This window comes from Coturnix japonica, chromosome 13, assembly GCF_001577835.2.
Source record: "Coturnix japonica isolate 7356 chromosome 13, Coturnix japonica 2.1, whole genome shotgun sequence".
NCBI classification, from domain to species: domain Eukaryota; kingdom Metazoa; phylum Chordata; class Aves; order Galliformes; family Phasianidae; genus Coturnix; species Coturnix japonica.
In genome coordinates this window covers 5,024,920-5,040,164 of record NC_029528.1, presented here as the reverse complement: position 1 = coordinate 5,040,164, position 15,245 = coordinate 5,024,920, and the positions used below count along the sequence as shown (strand labels likewise).

At 56.3% G+C, this 15,245-nt stretch overlaps 1 protein-coding gene across 2 annotated transcripts; it reads left to right on the top strand.

Moving 5' to 3' along the window:
- Positions 1-426: 426 nt before the first annotated feature.
- On the top strand, positions 427-12,621 carry ANXA6 (annexin A6). Of its 2 annotated transcripts, XM_015875880.2 has the most exons (26): positions 428-553; positions 2,736-2,783; positions 4,518-4,602; positions 4,891-4,985; positions 5,097-5,210; positions 5,297-5,387; positions 5,466-5,545; positions 5,625-5,681; positions 5,787-5,880; positions 6,124-6,219; positions 6,362-6,420; positions 6,641-6,763; positions 6,960-7,018; positions 7,278-7,356; positions 8,085-8,166; positions 8,395-8,489; positions 8,688-8,801; positions 8,905-8,995; positions 9,306-9,385; positions 9,534-9,587; positions 10,835-10,852; positions 11,168-11,264; positions 11,463-11,558; positions 11,711-11,769; positions 12,038-12,160; positions 12,264-12,621. In XM_015875880.2, exons 2-26 carry the CDS (start codon positions 2,766-2,768, stop codon positions 12,321-12,323), a joined length of 2,019 nt encoding a protein of 672 aa, XP_015731366.1. In that variant the 5' UTR covers positions 428-553; positions 2,736-2,765; the 3' UTR covers positions 12,324-12,621. The 2 variants fall into 2 exon arrangements, with proteins under 2 accessions (XP_015731367.1, XP_015731366.1); XM_015875881.2 differs by lacking the exon at positions 10,835-10,852 and having other exon boundaries at positions 427-553.
- Positions 12,622-15,245: the final 2,624 nt, after the last annotated feature.

The window sequence follows — 15,245 nt, the reverse complement described above, 5'->3', positions numbered from 1 at the left end:
GGGACCGAGCAGCCCTCCCTGCAGCACACAGCTTTTGTTTCTATGCCTGCAGCATCCAGCTCTGCATCTTGCAGCTTGCTCAGCACCTTCGCCTTAGTAGAAGGGGGGAAAAGCCTCCCTTGGCTTTGGCCGAGGGCATCAGGGATGGGTGCTGCAGGCGGAGATGTCCGGCAGAAGGAGCATGCAGTGGGGTACCCTGATGTTACCCTGGAAAGTGGCAGCAATGACATTTCCTCAGCTAAAACACCATCCCTGTGGTCCATCTGCAAACCCCACATCCTCACACACCGCTGGGGTTTCCTACCACCACCCCCAAGCCCTGGCAGGGATGGGCAGCATCGGGTCACCCCACATTGCGCCCATCCATAATCACAGGGTTGGGGTGGGGAGGGTGGGAGTGCAGCTCTGACCCCGAAGCTGCAGCGGGCGGAGATTGGGGCCGGCAGTGGTGACGTTGTTAGGAGGGAAGGAACAGCTGCACAGCAAGGACGGGCACACGGCCACCAGCAACGCGCCTGGCTGCTCCGCTACCCAACAGGCCTCGGCCGTGCTGGTAAGTGTGCGCTGCCGTGCAAAGGGCGTGCAAAGCGAAGGCACCGCTGTGCAGTGCAAAGAGAGAGGGGAGGGAGGGCGAAGCGATGGTGAGGGGTGAGAGATGCAAGCAGAGGGGGGGCTCGCAACCAGCCCCTTCTTTTCCTTTTTTTCTTTTTTTCTTTCTTTCGTTTTCTTTTTCTTTAAATTATTTGCAAAGTCTTCCCTTTCTAACATAAGCTGGGGCTGTGCTGTTGTGAGGATGGAGGGATTTGGGGGCACTTTTAGGGCACAGACGTTACTGCGGGTCCAGGGCCCATGGGTGTGTCCGGCAGAGGGGATGTGGCTTTGTGAGCCCTACGCTGCACCAACACCCATCACCGTGCCCTGGGACACCCACACCTGCCCTACACGGGAGGGAAATCCCATTTATTTTATCAATGGTGAAGTTCTGTGCAGGGAAACACCCCAAATGCACTTTAGCGCGGGGGACTTTTGGCACTAGGGTGGGGCAGGGGACCTCGGGGACCCCCCCTGTTCCTCGATGGGGGTCATATCTTTAGCATTTCCAACCCCATGGAGCCTTTTTTCCTCCCTGGGGTAGAGTGAGAAGTGCTGGGTGTGCCACAGCCCCTGCTGTGCTGCAGTGACAGCCCCAAGGCCATGCTGTGGGTTAGGGCAGGATCCAGCCATCCGCAATGGGATTTTGGCAAGGGTTTGCAAGAGGCTGAGAGTGGCTGCAAAGCAGGGGTGATGCGGATGGAGCAGATGGGGTTTGTGCATCATTTAGGGTTGCTTGTAGTACTTTTGGCTCACGGGCACATTGCTCGCCGTCAGGTTGGGTTGGGGGCTGCGTGGAGCTTCAGTCACTTGGGGAAGAGCTGGAGCCGTTCTCTGGGTCCCAGAGAGATGTCAGCCCCACGGTGAGCCCTGCTATGAAGGACAACAGGCACACTGCAGGCACTGGGTGTGGTGGGGCACTCATTGCTGTGATGAACTGGGCAGCCTCAGCATGGCTGCTGCATGCAGAACAGGAGGGAGCACTGTGCTGCAGGGCTTCCTCTGTGCATGGAGGGGATGAAGCCCACATCCCCTGCGACACAGAGGGTCCTGAGAGGTGCTGGAAGGATGCACAGGCCATGGGCTGGGATCCATGGCACCCATTTGGTGCACTGCAGCCCTGCTGCAAGGCTGGGGCTCTCCCAGGGCTGAAAAGAGAAGGCAGAAGCTCAGCTTTTCTGTAAGACTTCCTGCCCTGGCAAGGATGCTTGCGGAAATGCTCAGTGCCAGAAGGTGCCCTGCGGCACAGGCAGGGCCTCACCCTCCTCTGCTGTCTGCCCTCCCAAAGACATGGGGTGAAGCTGGGTGAATCTGGGTGCTTTTCCCCTGCTTGCTGCCCAGCTGGAAGCCCAGAGAGTCGCGGCTGTGCCTTGTGGCTCTGTGCAACGTGTTGCAGAGGGAGGCCAGCACCAGCAGAGCGTGACGGGGATGGCGCTGGGGCCAGAGGCTCAGATGGTGCTCAGAGACTCCTGCAGAGCCGCCCTCCATTTTCCAGCTGTTCCTCTCTCTTCAACGGCTTTCTCAGAACTGCCTGGGGACTTTCTCCGTGGGGGTGGAGAAAGCTTACATTGAGACAGGCTGCAGCTATAAATGGCGATGGTTGTTAGAAAACAACACGCTGGTTACCCTAGAAACCCCAAAAACCCATCTGGGTTTCCGGAGCTCTTCTCTATGTGCTGAGCTGATGGTAGTGCTGATTTGGTGTGCAGAAACCCAGGTGCTGCCTGGTCCCATTCTGAAGCAGGGATTCCCCAAGCATATATGAAGCCAGCATGCCTTCAGGGCCACTGGGATGCACGATTGTAGCCCGGCAGCACGGGAGCATCACGGGGCATGGTGAGGAGGTGGGGTCAGCACTGGAGCGTGCTCCCCAAAGAGGATGCTCAGCCCATTTCCACATATTCAGCACTTTCTTCCCCTCCTGGGTTCTTTTCTGCGGTAGCAGGAAACTGTGCAGACACACATCATCTCCACTTCTCCCATCTTGCTGCCAGGTGCCAAAGGAGATCAGCTGGGGTCACCCCATGGTCACCTTATCAAGCCCTGGAGGGAACAGGGAGCACCCAGCTGTCTGTTCTGAGAGATGGTTGCAGGGTGCCAGGGGATGTTTTGGCTCACGTCTGTTTTTCTGTTCCCTCCTGCAGCTCCTCTGTGCCCTCAGCCCTGCAATTACCATGGCACCCAAAGGAAAGGTATGTTGACTACACTCTATGGGGTGCTTGGGTGGGATGGATTCTGGGGACCATGTTGTTGCCCCCAGGGCTGAGACAGCAGCTGTGTGGTGCAGGGTCTGTGTGCATTCCAGTCTCTCCAGGCAATACCAGCAGATGGGGGTAATTCTGGTGGGGGGAACTAGGGGCAGCCAGGGGCAAAAATTCCTTTGAGACCACAGTGGGATGGGGGAGAGAAGTGGCTGACTGCCCTGCTGCTCACCATTCCATTTAGAAAACACACCATTATTGCCTCAAGTCCAACAAACCACGTTGTCTTGCTTAGTGGTTGCCTCTGAGTGAGGAAACTGAGGCACAGAGAGGGTGAGCATCGGTGGTCCAGAGCCCACCAGCTGCTGCGGGTGGGAGCGGAGACACGCTGGGAATTTTGCCTCCGCCCCACCAGCCCCAGCCTGGCTTATTTTTAGCTCTGAGATGAGTCAGAGGCTGGAGGAGGGGAGGTGGGGGGCCCTGAGCTGCTGGAGCAGGGGGACGGAGGGCTTGGAGGTGTGGGAAGGCACAGCCGGATGGATGCTGCTTCCCTCCCCAATGCTCTGCACCTCCCTGGGGCCCTGTGGGGAGCAGGGGGTGATGCACCTACCTCCTGCCTTAGTTTCCCTGATCCCCACCGCACAGCACTGCAGCAAGGTGTTGGCCTTGAGTGCCAGCTCTGTGTCACCCACCCATAGGATCCCAGCACCCTCCAGCCACCCTTGTCCCCTCCTGCTGCCTCTAGGCACCTCCCTTTCCCTGCAGCTCCTTGTCAATGCCATGTGTGTGCTGGCAGCAGGAGGGTCTGGAGCTGCCGGGAAGTGGGGCTAAATGCAGCTCTTGGATGAATCAGCTGCAACACGATCTGCACCCATGCCTGCACGCCTCCCTCGAGGACAGCGTCTCCTCTCTGCAAGCCCTGATCCCCAACCCCACTCCCTTTCCCCTATGAAACTGCTCCAGGAATTCCACTGCTCAGCTCTTCCCACAGCAGGGATGTGTCCAGTTCCTTATACCACAGCGTTGTGTTGGTTTCAGATCTGCTTCCCCCCCAGCCTTGTGCTGACAATGTGTGGGGTCTCACCCCTGGCTCAAATGAGGTGACTGAACCTGGGCAAAGATAACCTGGGGACAGAAACCCCAGCCCCTGCCCTTCCCAGTCCCTGCCTCGATGCTTGTACCCCATGCAGAGCTGGGGCATCCTCAGCATCCTGAGGGTTTCCCTGCTCACATCAGGAGGCAGAGAAAATGACTTCCTTTTGTCTGCTCTGTGTTTGTGCTGCTAATTCCCTGAAGCCCTGCTGCCTTGTGGGGGTCCCTGCATTCAGGGGTCTCCTTGGAGCCTCCCCTTTCAGCTGCCCAAACCCTCTGAGCTGCCCTTAGGACAGCCAACAGGACTGCTAACAGACACCTGGGTCAGGGAGGGCTGCATTCAGCTTAACCTTGGGCAAACAGAGAGTGGTGCCAGCAAAATACAAGTAGGAAGGTCACAGTCTGCAGGGACGTCAGACACAAACAATTTGTGCAGCACGGAGAGCAAACAGGAAAGGAAACAACTGGAAAGAAGAACAGTGTTTGGGTTTGAGGTTGAGCTCAGCTCTCCCAGCCCCAGACAGGAGCCAGCCTCAACCTGCTGCCCCTCAGCCTTCAGTTCCTCTTCCCCCTCACTGCAGCATGGGTCATGGGCTGCCCTCCCCCTGCATCTCCTTGCTTCCTCCCTTCCAGGTATACAGGGGCTCAGTGAAGGACTTCCCAGGCTTCAATGCCAGCCAGGATGCAGACGCTTTGTACAATGCCATGAAGGGATTTGGTATGGATGCTCCTCGAGGCTGTAACCCCAGGACCACCCTGATGTCCCCATGTCCTTTAGTTGCCAACTGCATGCTGGGTGCCCCACATCACATCCTTTCCAGCTGCTTGGTTCAGCAGCATGCCAGGATTGCTCCCAGCTCCCTCTCCCCTTTCTCCCCATAGCTCTGCTTCTCCTCCTGCCCTGAGCCAGCAGCATCTTTGGGCATAGTGGGATGGTGATGGTGAACCCAGAAAGGGGTGGGATCCAGCCATAGGGCCAGACACAACCGCCTGACTCTCCCCACAGGCAGTGACAAGGATGCCATCCTCGATCTCATCACATCCCGCAGCAACAAGCAGCGTGTGGAGATCTGCCAAGCCTACAAGTCCCAGTATGGGAAGGTAACATCAGAAATGAGCCCTGATCTGAACCCCAAACACTGCATCCTGCACCCTCAGGGGATGCTGCGCAGCCAAAGGCATCTCAGCCCCTTCCTCCTTGTCCTCCCCTAGGACCTCATTGCAGACCTCAAGTATGAGCTGACGGGCAAGTTTGAGCGGCTGATTGTAAGCTTGATGCGGCCTCCAGCTTACAGTGATGCCAAGGAGATCAAAGATGCCATCGCAGTAAGGGCTGGGCAGCCTCTGGGAGCCCTCTGGGGATGCACCCAGCTCTCCCTGCTGCTCACAGGGTTGTGTGTCTGTGCTTAAAGGGCATCGGCACGGATGAGAAGTGCCTCATTGAGATCCTCGCCTCCCGCACCAACCAGGAGATCCACGACCTGGTGGCTGCCTACAAGGATGGTGAGGGCTGGGGAAGGGCAGGGTGAGGGTTAAGGGGACCTCAGCTCCCTCGGCCCTGAATTTTCCATCTTCCACTAGCGTACGAGAGAGACCTGGAGGCTGACATTGTTGGGGACACATCAGGCCACTTCAAGAAGATGCTTGTTGTCCTGCTCCAGGTATGTCTGTCTGTCTGTCCAGCCTGAGCCAGTCGTGAGTGCTTCACCCAGCAGGGCTGAGCCCATGGTCATTCCACAGGGTGCCAGGGAGGAGGACGATGTGGTGAGTGAGGACTTGGTGGAGCAGGATGCCAAGGTGAGGCTCATGGGTAGCATCTGAGTAGGGTGGCATCGGGATGAGCCCAACCTGGGGCTGCAAAGTGTGCAAGCAGCACACTAATTTAGGCTCTCATTCCATAAGGACCTGCTGGAAGCTGGTGAGCAGAAGTGGGGCACTGATGAGGCTCAGTTCATCTTCATCCTGGGCCGGCGGAGCAAGCAGCACCTCCGTATGGGTGAGCACCTACAGGGCTTGGGCACCTCCTGCCAAGGCCACCTGCAAGGTCCCATGGGGCCCATCTTCTACTGAGCATACTGCATGCTCCACAGAGGACTGAGCTGACCCACAGGAGGGATGGGGACACCCAAACCACTGGAACACCCTACCCACAGAGTGGTTTATGCCCTAAAGGGATGCTGCTCTACTCCTGGTAGCCCCAAAAGGGCTCAGAATCCAACACTTTACTCTCATAACGCAGTCTTTGATGAGTACCTGAAGATTTCGGGGAAGCCAATTGAGAGGAGCATCCGGGGAGAGCTCTCTGGTGACTTCGAGAAGCTGATGCTGGCAGTGGGTAAGGTGCTGTGGCTGGATGCTGAAACCATCACTGGTGTTGATGGGGCTGCATGGTGCAGCACAAAAACCAGTGGGGGCGGGGGGCTGTGCAGGGCAGGCTGCCATTGTCCCCCCCTTCACTTTGTCTATTTCCCCTGCAGTGAAGTGCGTCAGAAGCACAGCAGAGTATTTTGCTGAAAGGCTCTACAAGGCCATGAAGGTGGGTGCATCACCCCAGACCAAGGAAATCTTCCCTCATTGTGCCATTGAGTGGCTGTGAAGCCAGAATTTGTGTCCTGGGACCTCAGCTCTTCCCTACAAAGGACTCACCAGACTTGGAACTAAGGGAAACCCTATAGAGGGTTCCAAATCCAAGCATCCATCCCAGTCTGAGTGGGTTTGCAGTTCCAGGGCCTGACACAAAGCATGCTCCATTACAGGGGTTGGGCACAAGGGACAACACACTGATCCGCATCATGGTGTCACGCAGCGAGATTGACATGCTGGACATTCGGGAGGTGTTCAGGACCAAGTATGAGAAATCTCTCCACAACATGATAAAGGTGAGGGCTGGGGGGTCCCGCTCTCCCAGTGCTTCCTCCTTCCCAGTGCTGAGCATGGGGCAGCCCAGGTGCCAGGGCTCCAGCTCAAGGGGACAGCTCCGGGGGCCCTGCTCCCTGTGCCATTCCTACGGCACCATCCTGTGACCATAGTGCATCCCTGCCATGCACCATCATCCATCTCTGCCCATCCTTCCAGGAGGACACCTCTGGAGAGTACAAGAAGGCTCTGCTGAAGCTGTGCGGAGGGGACGATGAGTAAGAACAACCCCTTTTCCATCCATCCTTGTCCCTCTGGGGCTGGGTATAAAACCTATGGTTTGGTTCCCCGCAGAGCACTCAGCTGGGTCTGGTGACCCTGCCATCCCTTAACACTGCCACCAATGGTACCACATTCCCTTCCACTTGCCCCATGCCCAGCACATGGCGGCTGTGGAACCCTGGGGTTGTGCAGGATGGGGTGGCTGCAGGGCAGGGAGCAACTCACTGTCTGCCTGTCCTTGCCATCCCCTTGCAGTGCCGCAGGTGAGTTCTTCCCCGAGGCAGCGCAGGTGGCCTATCGGATGTGGGAGCTTAGCGCGGTGGCCAAAGTGGAGGTCAGCATTCTCAGCCCCCATCCCCAGCCTCCTCTGCTCACCGCCAGCTTGGGAACCGCCTGCTCCTTTCTATCACAGGGCACAACCCTGTGTCCCCTCTCTACCTCTTGCTGTGTGCCTTCTTTCAACTCTTTTGGCTCTTTGGTTTTGGGCACAAGGTCAGATCAGCATAACCCTACAGGGCTATCCAGCCCTGACCCCACTAACCCGTCTTTCAGAAGCCTCTCACTGAGGCAGCAGCTCCTGCATGTGTGTGTGATGCAGCCCGCACAGCCCCGGGGCACGTGTACCCAGGGCACAGCTGGTGGCCATGCATGTGGCTGGAGGTACCTAGGGCACAGTGCTTTGGGGCAGGCAGAGAGATGCCCAGAGTGCAGGGAGCCCCGGTGCTGTGCTGGGAGGTGTGTAAGGGCATGATTCCTTTCTGTGCCCCTCTCCTGGCTCTCAGCTGATGAGGTCTGAGTGCTTAGGGGATGGCAAAAAGCAGCACACTGAGACACAGGGGGATGGCTGCCACCTGCTCCCCTCTCTCTGCTGCCTGGCTACGGTTTGCCCTCAGATGGAAGGGGTGATGGTCTTGGGGACGTCCTCACCCAGCTCCAGGTGCTCGCACTAACCCACCACCTGCTTTGGCATGGGCTTGCTGGGTGGCACTGTCCCTCCCTCCATCCCTCCTTCCTCCCATCCTGCTGCCTAGGGGCAAATCCACACATTCTGTATCTCCACAGCTGCGAGGAACCGTGCAGCCTGCGGACAACTTCAATGATGATGGTGATGCACAGGTGCTGCGGAAGGCAATGAAGGGCCTGGGTAAGTGCACCCAGCACCATTCTGACCCCATGGGGAGATGCTCCCCAACAGATCCCAGGACAGAAAACCCATGCAGGGCTGCAGAATAGCCTTAGGGTTATTACAGAGCATGAGCTCTGTAGCTATGTAAGCTCCCCCTCCTCATGCACCAGTTCGCAGGGGGTGACAAAGTGCATGGCTCTATTGGACCCTTGGAGCCTCTCACCTGCATCTCTGCTGTCATTGCAGGCACAGATGAAGGGGCCATCATTGAGGTGCTCACACAGAGGAGCAACGCCCAGAGGCAGCAGATTCTGAAGGCCTACAAGGCTCACTATGGCAGGGTACCACTGGCCTCTCCCACCCTGATCCATTGCTCTGCCTGTGTCCTTCCCTCCTCAATGTCATTCCCTCGCTGCAAGAAATCCTGCTGAGGCCTTCCCAGCTACCTCCCTCCCACCTCTACCCATTTCTCCCTGCTGCTGTATTGGACTGTCCCTGCAGAAGGAACTGGCACACCAAACATCCCATTGCTTTTGCAGGACCTGATGGCAGACCTGAAATCAGAGCTGTCAGGAAGCCTGGCTAAGCTGATCCTCGGGCTCATGCTGACACCGGCGCAGTATGATGCCAAGCAGCTGAGGAAGGCGGTGGAGGTGGGTGTCATAGTGATGCCGTCGGCTTCCACACACACAGACAGTGTGGGTTTTGCTGCACAGACAGGATGAAGGGCTGACACAGGGGGATGCTCTCTTGCAGGGGGCTGGCACAGATGAGAGCACCCTTATTGAGATCATGGCCACACGGAACAACCAGGAGATCGCAGCCATCAATGAGGCATACCAGCAGGGTATGGGATGGGAGGGAGTGCGGGGAGAAATGAGGGCCATGCATTTCTCTCCCTTCCACCCAAGCCCCCTTCTCCTTATGCAGCAAGAGCTGCATTAAATCCACAGCCCCTTCTGCCCCAGAGCCCTCTGCTTTAAAGCAGACAGATCTGTGGTCCCAGTAGAAAGGCATCAGAGCTGCTGGGCTGGTCCCCACCTCCAGGCATGGAGGATGACCACCACCAACCCCAGGCACAAAGAGACCCCACGGGTGGGTCATGGGAACAGCGGGTGCTGGTGGGTGGCTGGGCTCAGCTGTCCCCTTGCCCTCAGCCTACCACAAGAGCCTGGAGGACGACCTGAGCTCTGACACATCGGGACACTTCAAGAGGATTCTTGTCTCCTTGGCTCTGGTATGGACGGCCCTTGTGTGGAGCACAGTTCTGCTGTGGGTTGTGGGGTTGTGGCTGTGGGCTGGGAGTGCTCTGTCTGTCCTTCTCTCACCTGGGACTTCCCCATATTTCTTCCCCAAATCTCCACAATTTTTGTATTGACTCACAGGGCAACCGCGATGAGGGACCAGAGAACCTCGCACAGGCACAGGAAGATGCCAAGGTGAGAACCTTACAAGCTGTTTGTGTAGGATCAAGGGCATCGCATCCTCAGGGCACCACATGGGGCTGGGGTTGGGTCTCTGCAATCTGCAGGGAGAAGTGGCAAGTGAAGGGATGTCAGCTCTCAGGACTGATTTCTGCAGCCCGGGGTGATGCTGCTCCATGCACACGTAGCAGCTCCAGGGAGCATCCAGTTATAGCGGCACAGTTTTGTGTGCGGAGTGGCTGCTTTGGAGTTCCACAGAGCAAAGAAACATGGATTTTCAGCTTCAAAAGCAGCTTTGGGCTGGCCTGCAGGAGCCACTCACCTCTTTGCCTTTTGCATGGGGAAGCACTGAAGCTCATGCTGCTTTGCACATCACCAGTGCTCAGGATGCCACCCCAAACCATCCTCTGCTCTTTACTGGGTGGTGATGATTCAAGACCCAATGGGGAGGACTGAAAGAACAGAACTGGGGTGCTGAGCTCATTGCCTGGCTGAACTCCTGATCTGAGGAGGGCCCTGACCCTTGGGCTGAGCACCCTGGGGTCCTGCTCTTTCAGGTCGAGACTTCACTAAAGGTGATGGAGAGTTTGGTGGCTGCATGTCCTTCATTGCAGCCATATCCTATTCCCTGGGGCTGCCTCCCCACTCTGCAGCAGGATGGGGCTGAGCACTTCCCCTCCTTTCCTTCCCTTTGACTTCGTTTGGCACATGTTAAGGATGGGGAGGGGCCCCTTCCTGGGGCGAACATCTCTTCTTGGGGCCACAGAGCAAGGGGCCACTTCTCCCCAACCTAACATCCCTGTCCTGCCCCAGTGCATGCCATGACTATGGGGACAGCCGAGCTGTTGCCAGCAGAGGGAGTGGCTGCTTTGCTTCTGCATGCGCTGCTGCTGCTGCTGTTGCTGCTGCAGAGAAAGAGAGAGCCAGGGATGACAAGCATAGGGATTGCAGCTGGATGGCAGCTGTCCCGGCGCTGGGTGGTGTTCTGCTGCAAAGCAGAGGTGGGCAGGCTGGTGTGCACCAGATCTGGGTTGCTCACAATCGGCCCCAGCTCTGTCCCTTTCTCTTAGTCCCCATCAGCCTGGGACCCAGCTGGAGGAGGAGATGGGGGACTCTGTGTTCAGCTCAGCCCTGGGGTAGCAGGGGACAGGTCATTTTGTGGGCTTTTGATTGACTTCCTTCACATTGTCAAAGGAAAACAAAAGGTCGTGCAGCACCTTCTGATGCCATTGTCTTCCTGTCTCTCTCTTTCTCTCCACCAGGTTGTTGCTGAGACCCTGGTGAGTGCCTGCCCTATTGCTCCTCAGCCTTGTGCACATTTCTGAGAGCTGCAGTCTGTGGGTGCAGGGCTGAGGCTGGGGGTTCCTGTGTCTGGCAGCTCTGAATTCCCTGTGCACTATTGGTCGTCCACCTCAAAAGATGGAACAAATACCCTAACGACAAGCATTCCATTTCTTTTTCTTCATAAAAACTGGAGAACATCACATTTTCCCAGACATAATATGTGGTTGTGCGGCTGTGAACCTTCACATCTAGGAAGAGCTGTCTGACATCCCTCCCCCTGCCCCCCTCCTCATTCTCTCTTCCTCCCATAGAAACTTGCTGACGTTGCCAGCAATGACTCCAGTGACTCCCTGGAGACCCGCTTCCTCAGCATCCTCTGCACCCGCAGCTACCCACACCTCCGCAGAGGTAGGACTGCCCAACTCCTCCCTGCTAGGGGAGATGTGGCAGTGAGGGACATGGTTTAGTGGGCACGGTGGTGATGAGTCAGTCAGTGTTTGGTCTTGGTGCTCCAGCGTTAGTGCTCCGGTGCTCCATATTTGAGGCTGGGGTCTCCTGGTGCTGGGCCGAGCACTCGGTGCTGATCTTCCATCTCCCCACCCCAAGTGTTCCAGGAGTTCATCAAAATGACCAACCACGACGTGGAGCACGCCATCAGGAAGAGGATGTCAGGAGACGTGAGGGACGCCTTTGTGGCCATCGGTCAGTGCAGGGCACCAGGCAGCAGCCCCTTTTCCTGCTTCCTCCCTGTTTTGGGGGCAGGGGGGCTCACAGCATGCTGTGGGGTTGGGACATCTACAGGACATCCTATGGGGCTGTGCCTGCACTCAGTTTCTCTCCCCTCTGTGTTGCAGTGAGGAGCGTGAAGAACAAGCCAGCCTTCTTTGCTGACAAGCTCTACAAGTCCATGAAGGTACAGATGGGCTCTCCCAGGGATCAGGGCTATGGGACCCTCTGGGATTCTGCTTTCATCCCATGGTAGCAATGGGGCTTGTCTTCCAGCTAGCCCCAAGGGAGCAGGGCTGAGCTCAAACCAGTTCAGGATTAGCAGGGACACAGGAAGTTTGTGTCATGTCAGCAGCATGCCATGCATATGCCCAAGTGGTGACCTCCAACTTGGGCTGTGCTGGATATGCTCTGCCCCTCTTTCTGGGGTTATTTGTTCAAGTTCCCCTCCACAGGGTGCTGGTACAGATGAGAGGACACTCACTCGGATCATGATTTCCCGGAGCGAGATCGACCTGCTCAACATCCGGGGCGAGTTTATAGACCTGTTTGACAAATCTCTGCACCATATGATCGAGGTAAGGGAAGGGGGGCACCCCACTTGGCTCAGCACTTTATCTGGCCGAGCCATAATCTGAGGATCCGGGGGCAGAGAGCACTGAGCTGGATGTCCTTTTGCAGAAGGACACCTCCGGTGACTATCGCAAGGCTCTGCTGGCTCTGTGCGGGGGGGACGACTAGGAGGCCACGGCAGCCTTGATGTTGTGTCTGAGCCAGCACGTGCACACCCACCGCCTGGATGTCACCGCAGCTTTGGGGGCCTTGGGGGACGCGGGGGTCCTGCGGAGCACAGCTCACTTTGCACCAGAGAGCGGCACCGCATCGTGGGAGGGGGGTACACAGGGAGGGGACTACACAGGGAGAGGGGTTACTGTCTGTCTCAGTGCAAATACATATACAAATGTGCCACAAGCCCAGGAATTTATCCATATCAGAAAGATGGTTTTAAGTCTCATGAATAAAACCTTGCTGTTGCTGACCTTGTGGTGAGAGCTGTCCGTTTGTTCATAGAATCGTTTGAGTTGGAAAAGCCATCTGGTCTGACTCACCGGCAACGAACAGGGTCATCTACAGCTCAGTGAGGAGCACTGAGCCCCATCCAGCTTGACCTTGGGTCTTTCCAGGGGTGAGACATCCACCACCACTCTAAGCATCTGGCACCAGTGCCTCACCACTCATCATCAAAGGGCTGTTAACCACTCTGAGGTTGGCAGCAGTGCATGGATGTCACCCAGAGCCTCATAAAGCTCAACCCATACCTCTGAAAGCCCCTGGCAGGTTTCGCACCGTTCCCCTCTGTGCTGTGGTCAGGGCTGGATCTCGTGCAGATGGGGCTTTTATAAACCAGAGATACACATCAGGCTCGATGGCACCCAGCCGTCCTCACACGCAGTTTCCTGTGCTTTCAAGTTGCCAAAACAACAGTTGAAACACACATGCCACGTAGGCTACACCCCCAAAGAGTTTATGTTTGCATTTCCCCCCAGCTCCCAGGAGGAAAGAACTGGAATTTCCAAAAGTGGGAAATTCCAACACTTTCAATTGTTTCCAAGTCAGAACAAAAAGGCTTAAATACCCCCGTTTTCCTCAGAACAGCCTGATGAGGAAAGGCTCACCTTGGAAATATCAAAGCAGCATTAGGAATAATAGCGCAGCATTATTACAGTGTTTCAAACCCAGCTGAGGTCAATCAGCAGCAACATGTAGAGGCAAACCACGGAAGCTGACATGCCTTGGTTTGGGGTTACTGCACTGAGTGTTCCCTTGATGTGTTCCTGTAAAACACCCAGTGACAAACACGCTTTTCTCCAGGGTGAACAACCCCACTGAACTTCACCCTCTGATAGAGATTTCATAGATCAACCCGAGTTGGGAGGGACCCATGAGGACCATCGAGTCCAACTCCTGCCTTGGCCTCCCCTTTACATGAGTAGGGGTGGGCCCCCACCCCGCTGACTGCTGTAAAGCTGAGACCAACCGCTCCATCACTCACTGGCTCCGAGCAGCACAGGACCATGTTTGAACCTCAGGGCTGTCCCCAGCCCTGCTCAAACTGTGCCACTGCCAGCACCCCTCCTCCCCACCCACCCCAGGAAACCCACCTGACCCCCACATCCCATTTCCCCGTGTTAGGAATTTCCCTGGCACCCACTGCCAAAACAGCGAGATACCAGAATCACACACAGTATTTGGGGACAGGGAGGGAGAGCAGGATGGGATTTCCTCCTCAGAGGAACACCCTCTCAGGGCAGATCCTGCTGCCAACGAGCTTTTGTGTCCTGCTTCCTGCACCCAGCATCGCAGCAATCCATCTGCATCATCTGTTGCTACAGCTGGAACAGAATGCAGCCAGCAGCATTTGAATTGCTGGAAATACTAGAGCCTAGTTAATAACCTATTGAAGCATCAGATATTTAAACATTCAGCCTTCACATTGCTGTAGCCAGCAGCACACCTGGGGCTGCTCACAGTGGGCTGCCCTCTGAAGGAGAGCTGCAAACAGGACTGAGCTCAGCAAATTGCTGCCAGTGCCCAAACTGATGGGCACAGAGAAGGGAAGGAAGCAGGAGAGCTGCTCTGTCCAGAGGCAGGACCCCATCAGCCACCACCACACCGCAGGCATTTAGGGCTGTAGCTGCCAGGATCGGGGACTCACCCTAGCACACATCTGCTCTGCACATTGACCAGCAGCACTGGGGGCAAGGGCTCACTTCCAGGCAAACCAATGATAGATTTCACAGGTTGCAACATCCAAAAAACCCCACGAACTTGCGTTCTGCATGCAGAGGGATGGACCTCAGCCTCTGAGTCAGCTCCTGCAGCCTCCATACAGCCTCTTGGATACAAGAGCCCACCAGGAGCCACCACATCTGTGCACCACCTACAGATGCTGGTCTCGGTTCTTGGCCCAGCACATCATGCTGCAATCTCAGCTAGCTACTTCCATCTCCCCTGTAGTGCACCCCTTCCTCTGCATGGAGAAACCCAGCAACCCAGCCAGGGCCTGGCTTTCCTTCTCAAGCCGAAGGAGGAAGAAGCAGCTCTGTCATATGCATGCTGCTGAATGCTATTCCCCATGGTGAGATGAGGCTGGGGAATGGCTGTGTTCTCCACACACAGCCAGCCTTTTGCTGACTCCCCAGGACATGCTGACTGTCGACAAATCTGCTTCTCCTCAGGCACTGCAACTGGATGAGACACGGACTGGAGAGAGCAGAAGAGGGGAAAATCCCCTTTGTGTGAGTTGTTGACCTTGCAAAATTGAGATTCCAAATAATTCAGAGCTTAAGGAACTCCAGCTAATACTGGGAGCTCTCAGCACATGTGTCAGTTTGAACCACAAAAGCAGCTCTGCAGCCATGGGAAGTCCATGAAGGCAGAGGATGTGAACCCATAGGTCTTCTCTGGGGTTTGCTGAAGTACATTCAGCTTCACTGAAGTCCAAAAAGCAATCAGCCTTTGAGTTGCAATTCATTCAGTTTGCCTGGAAGCACTTAGAACAGGTGGATTTATCGGACACCTTCGACTGCTGGGATTTGCCACTTGGGATCTGCAAGGCTGGATATGCACATACTCCCACCTGAGTAGGCACAACCCAAAGGA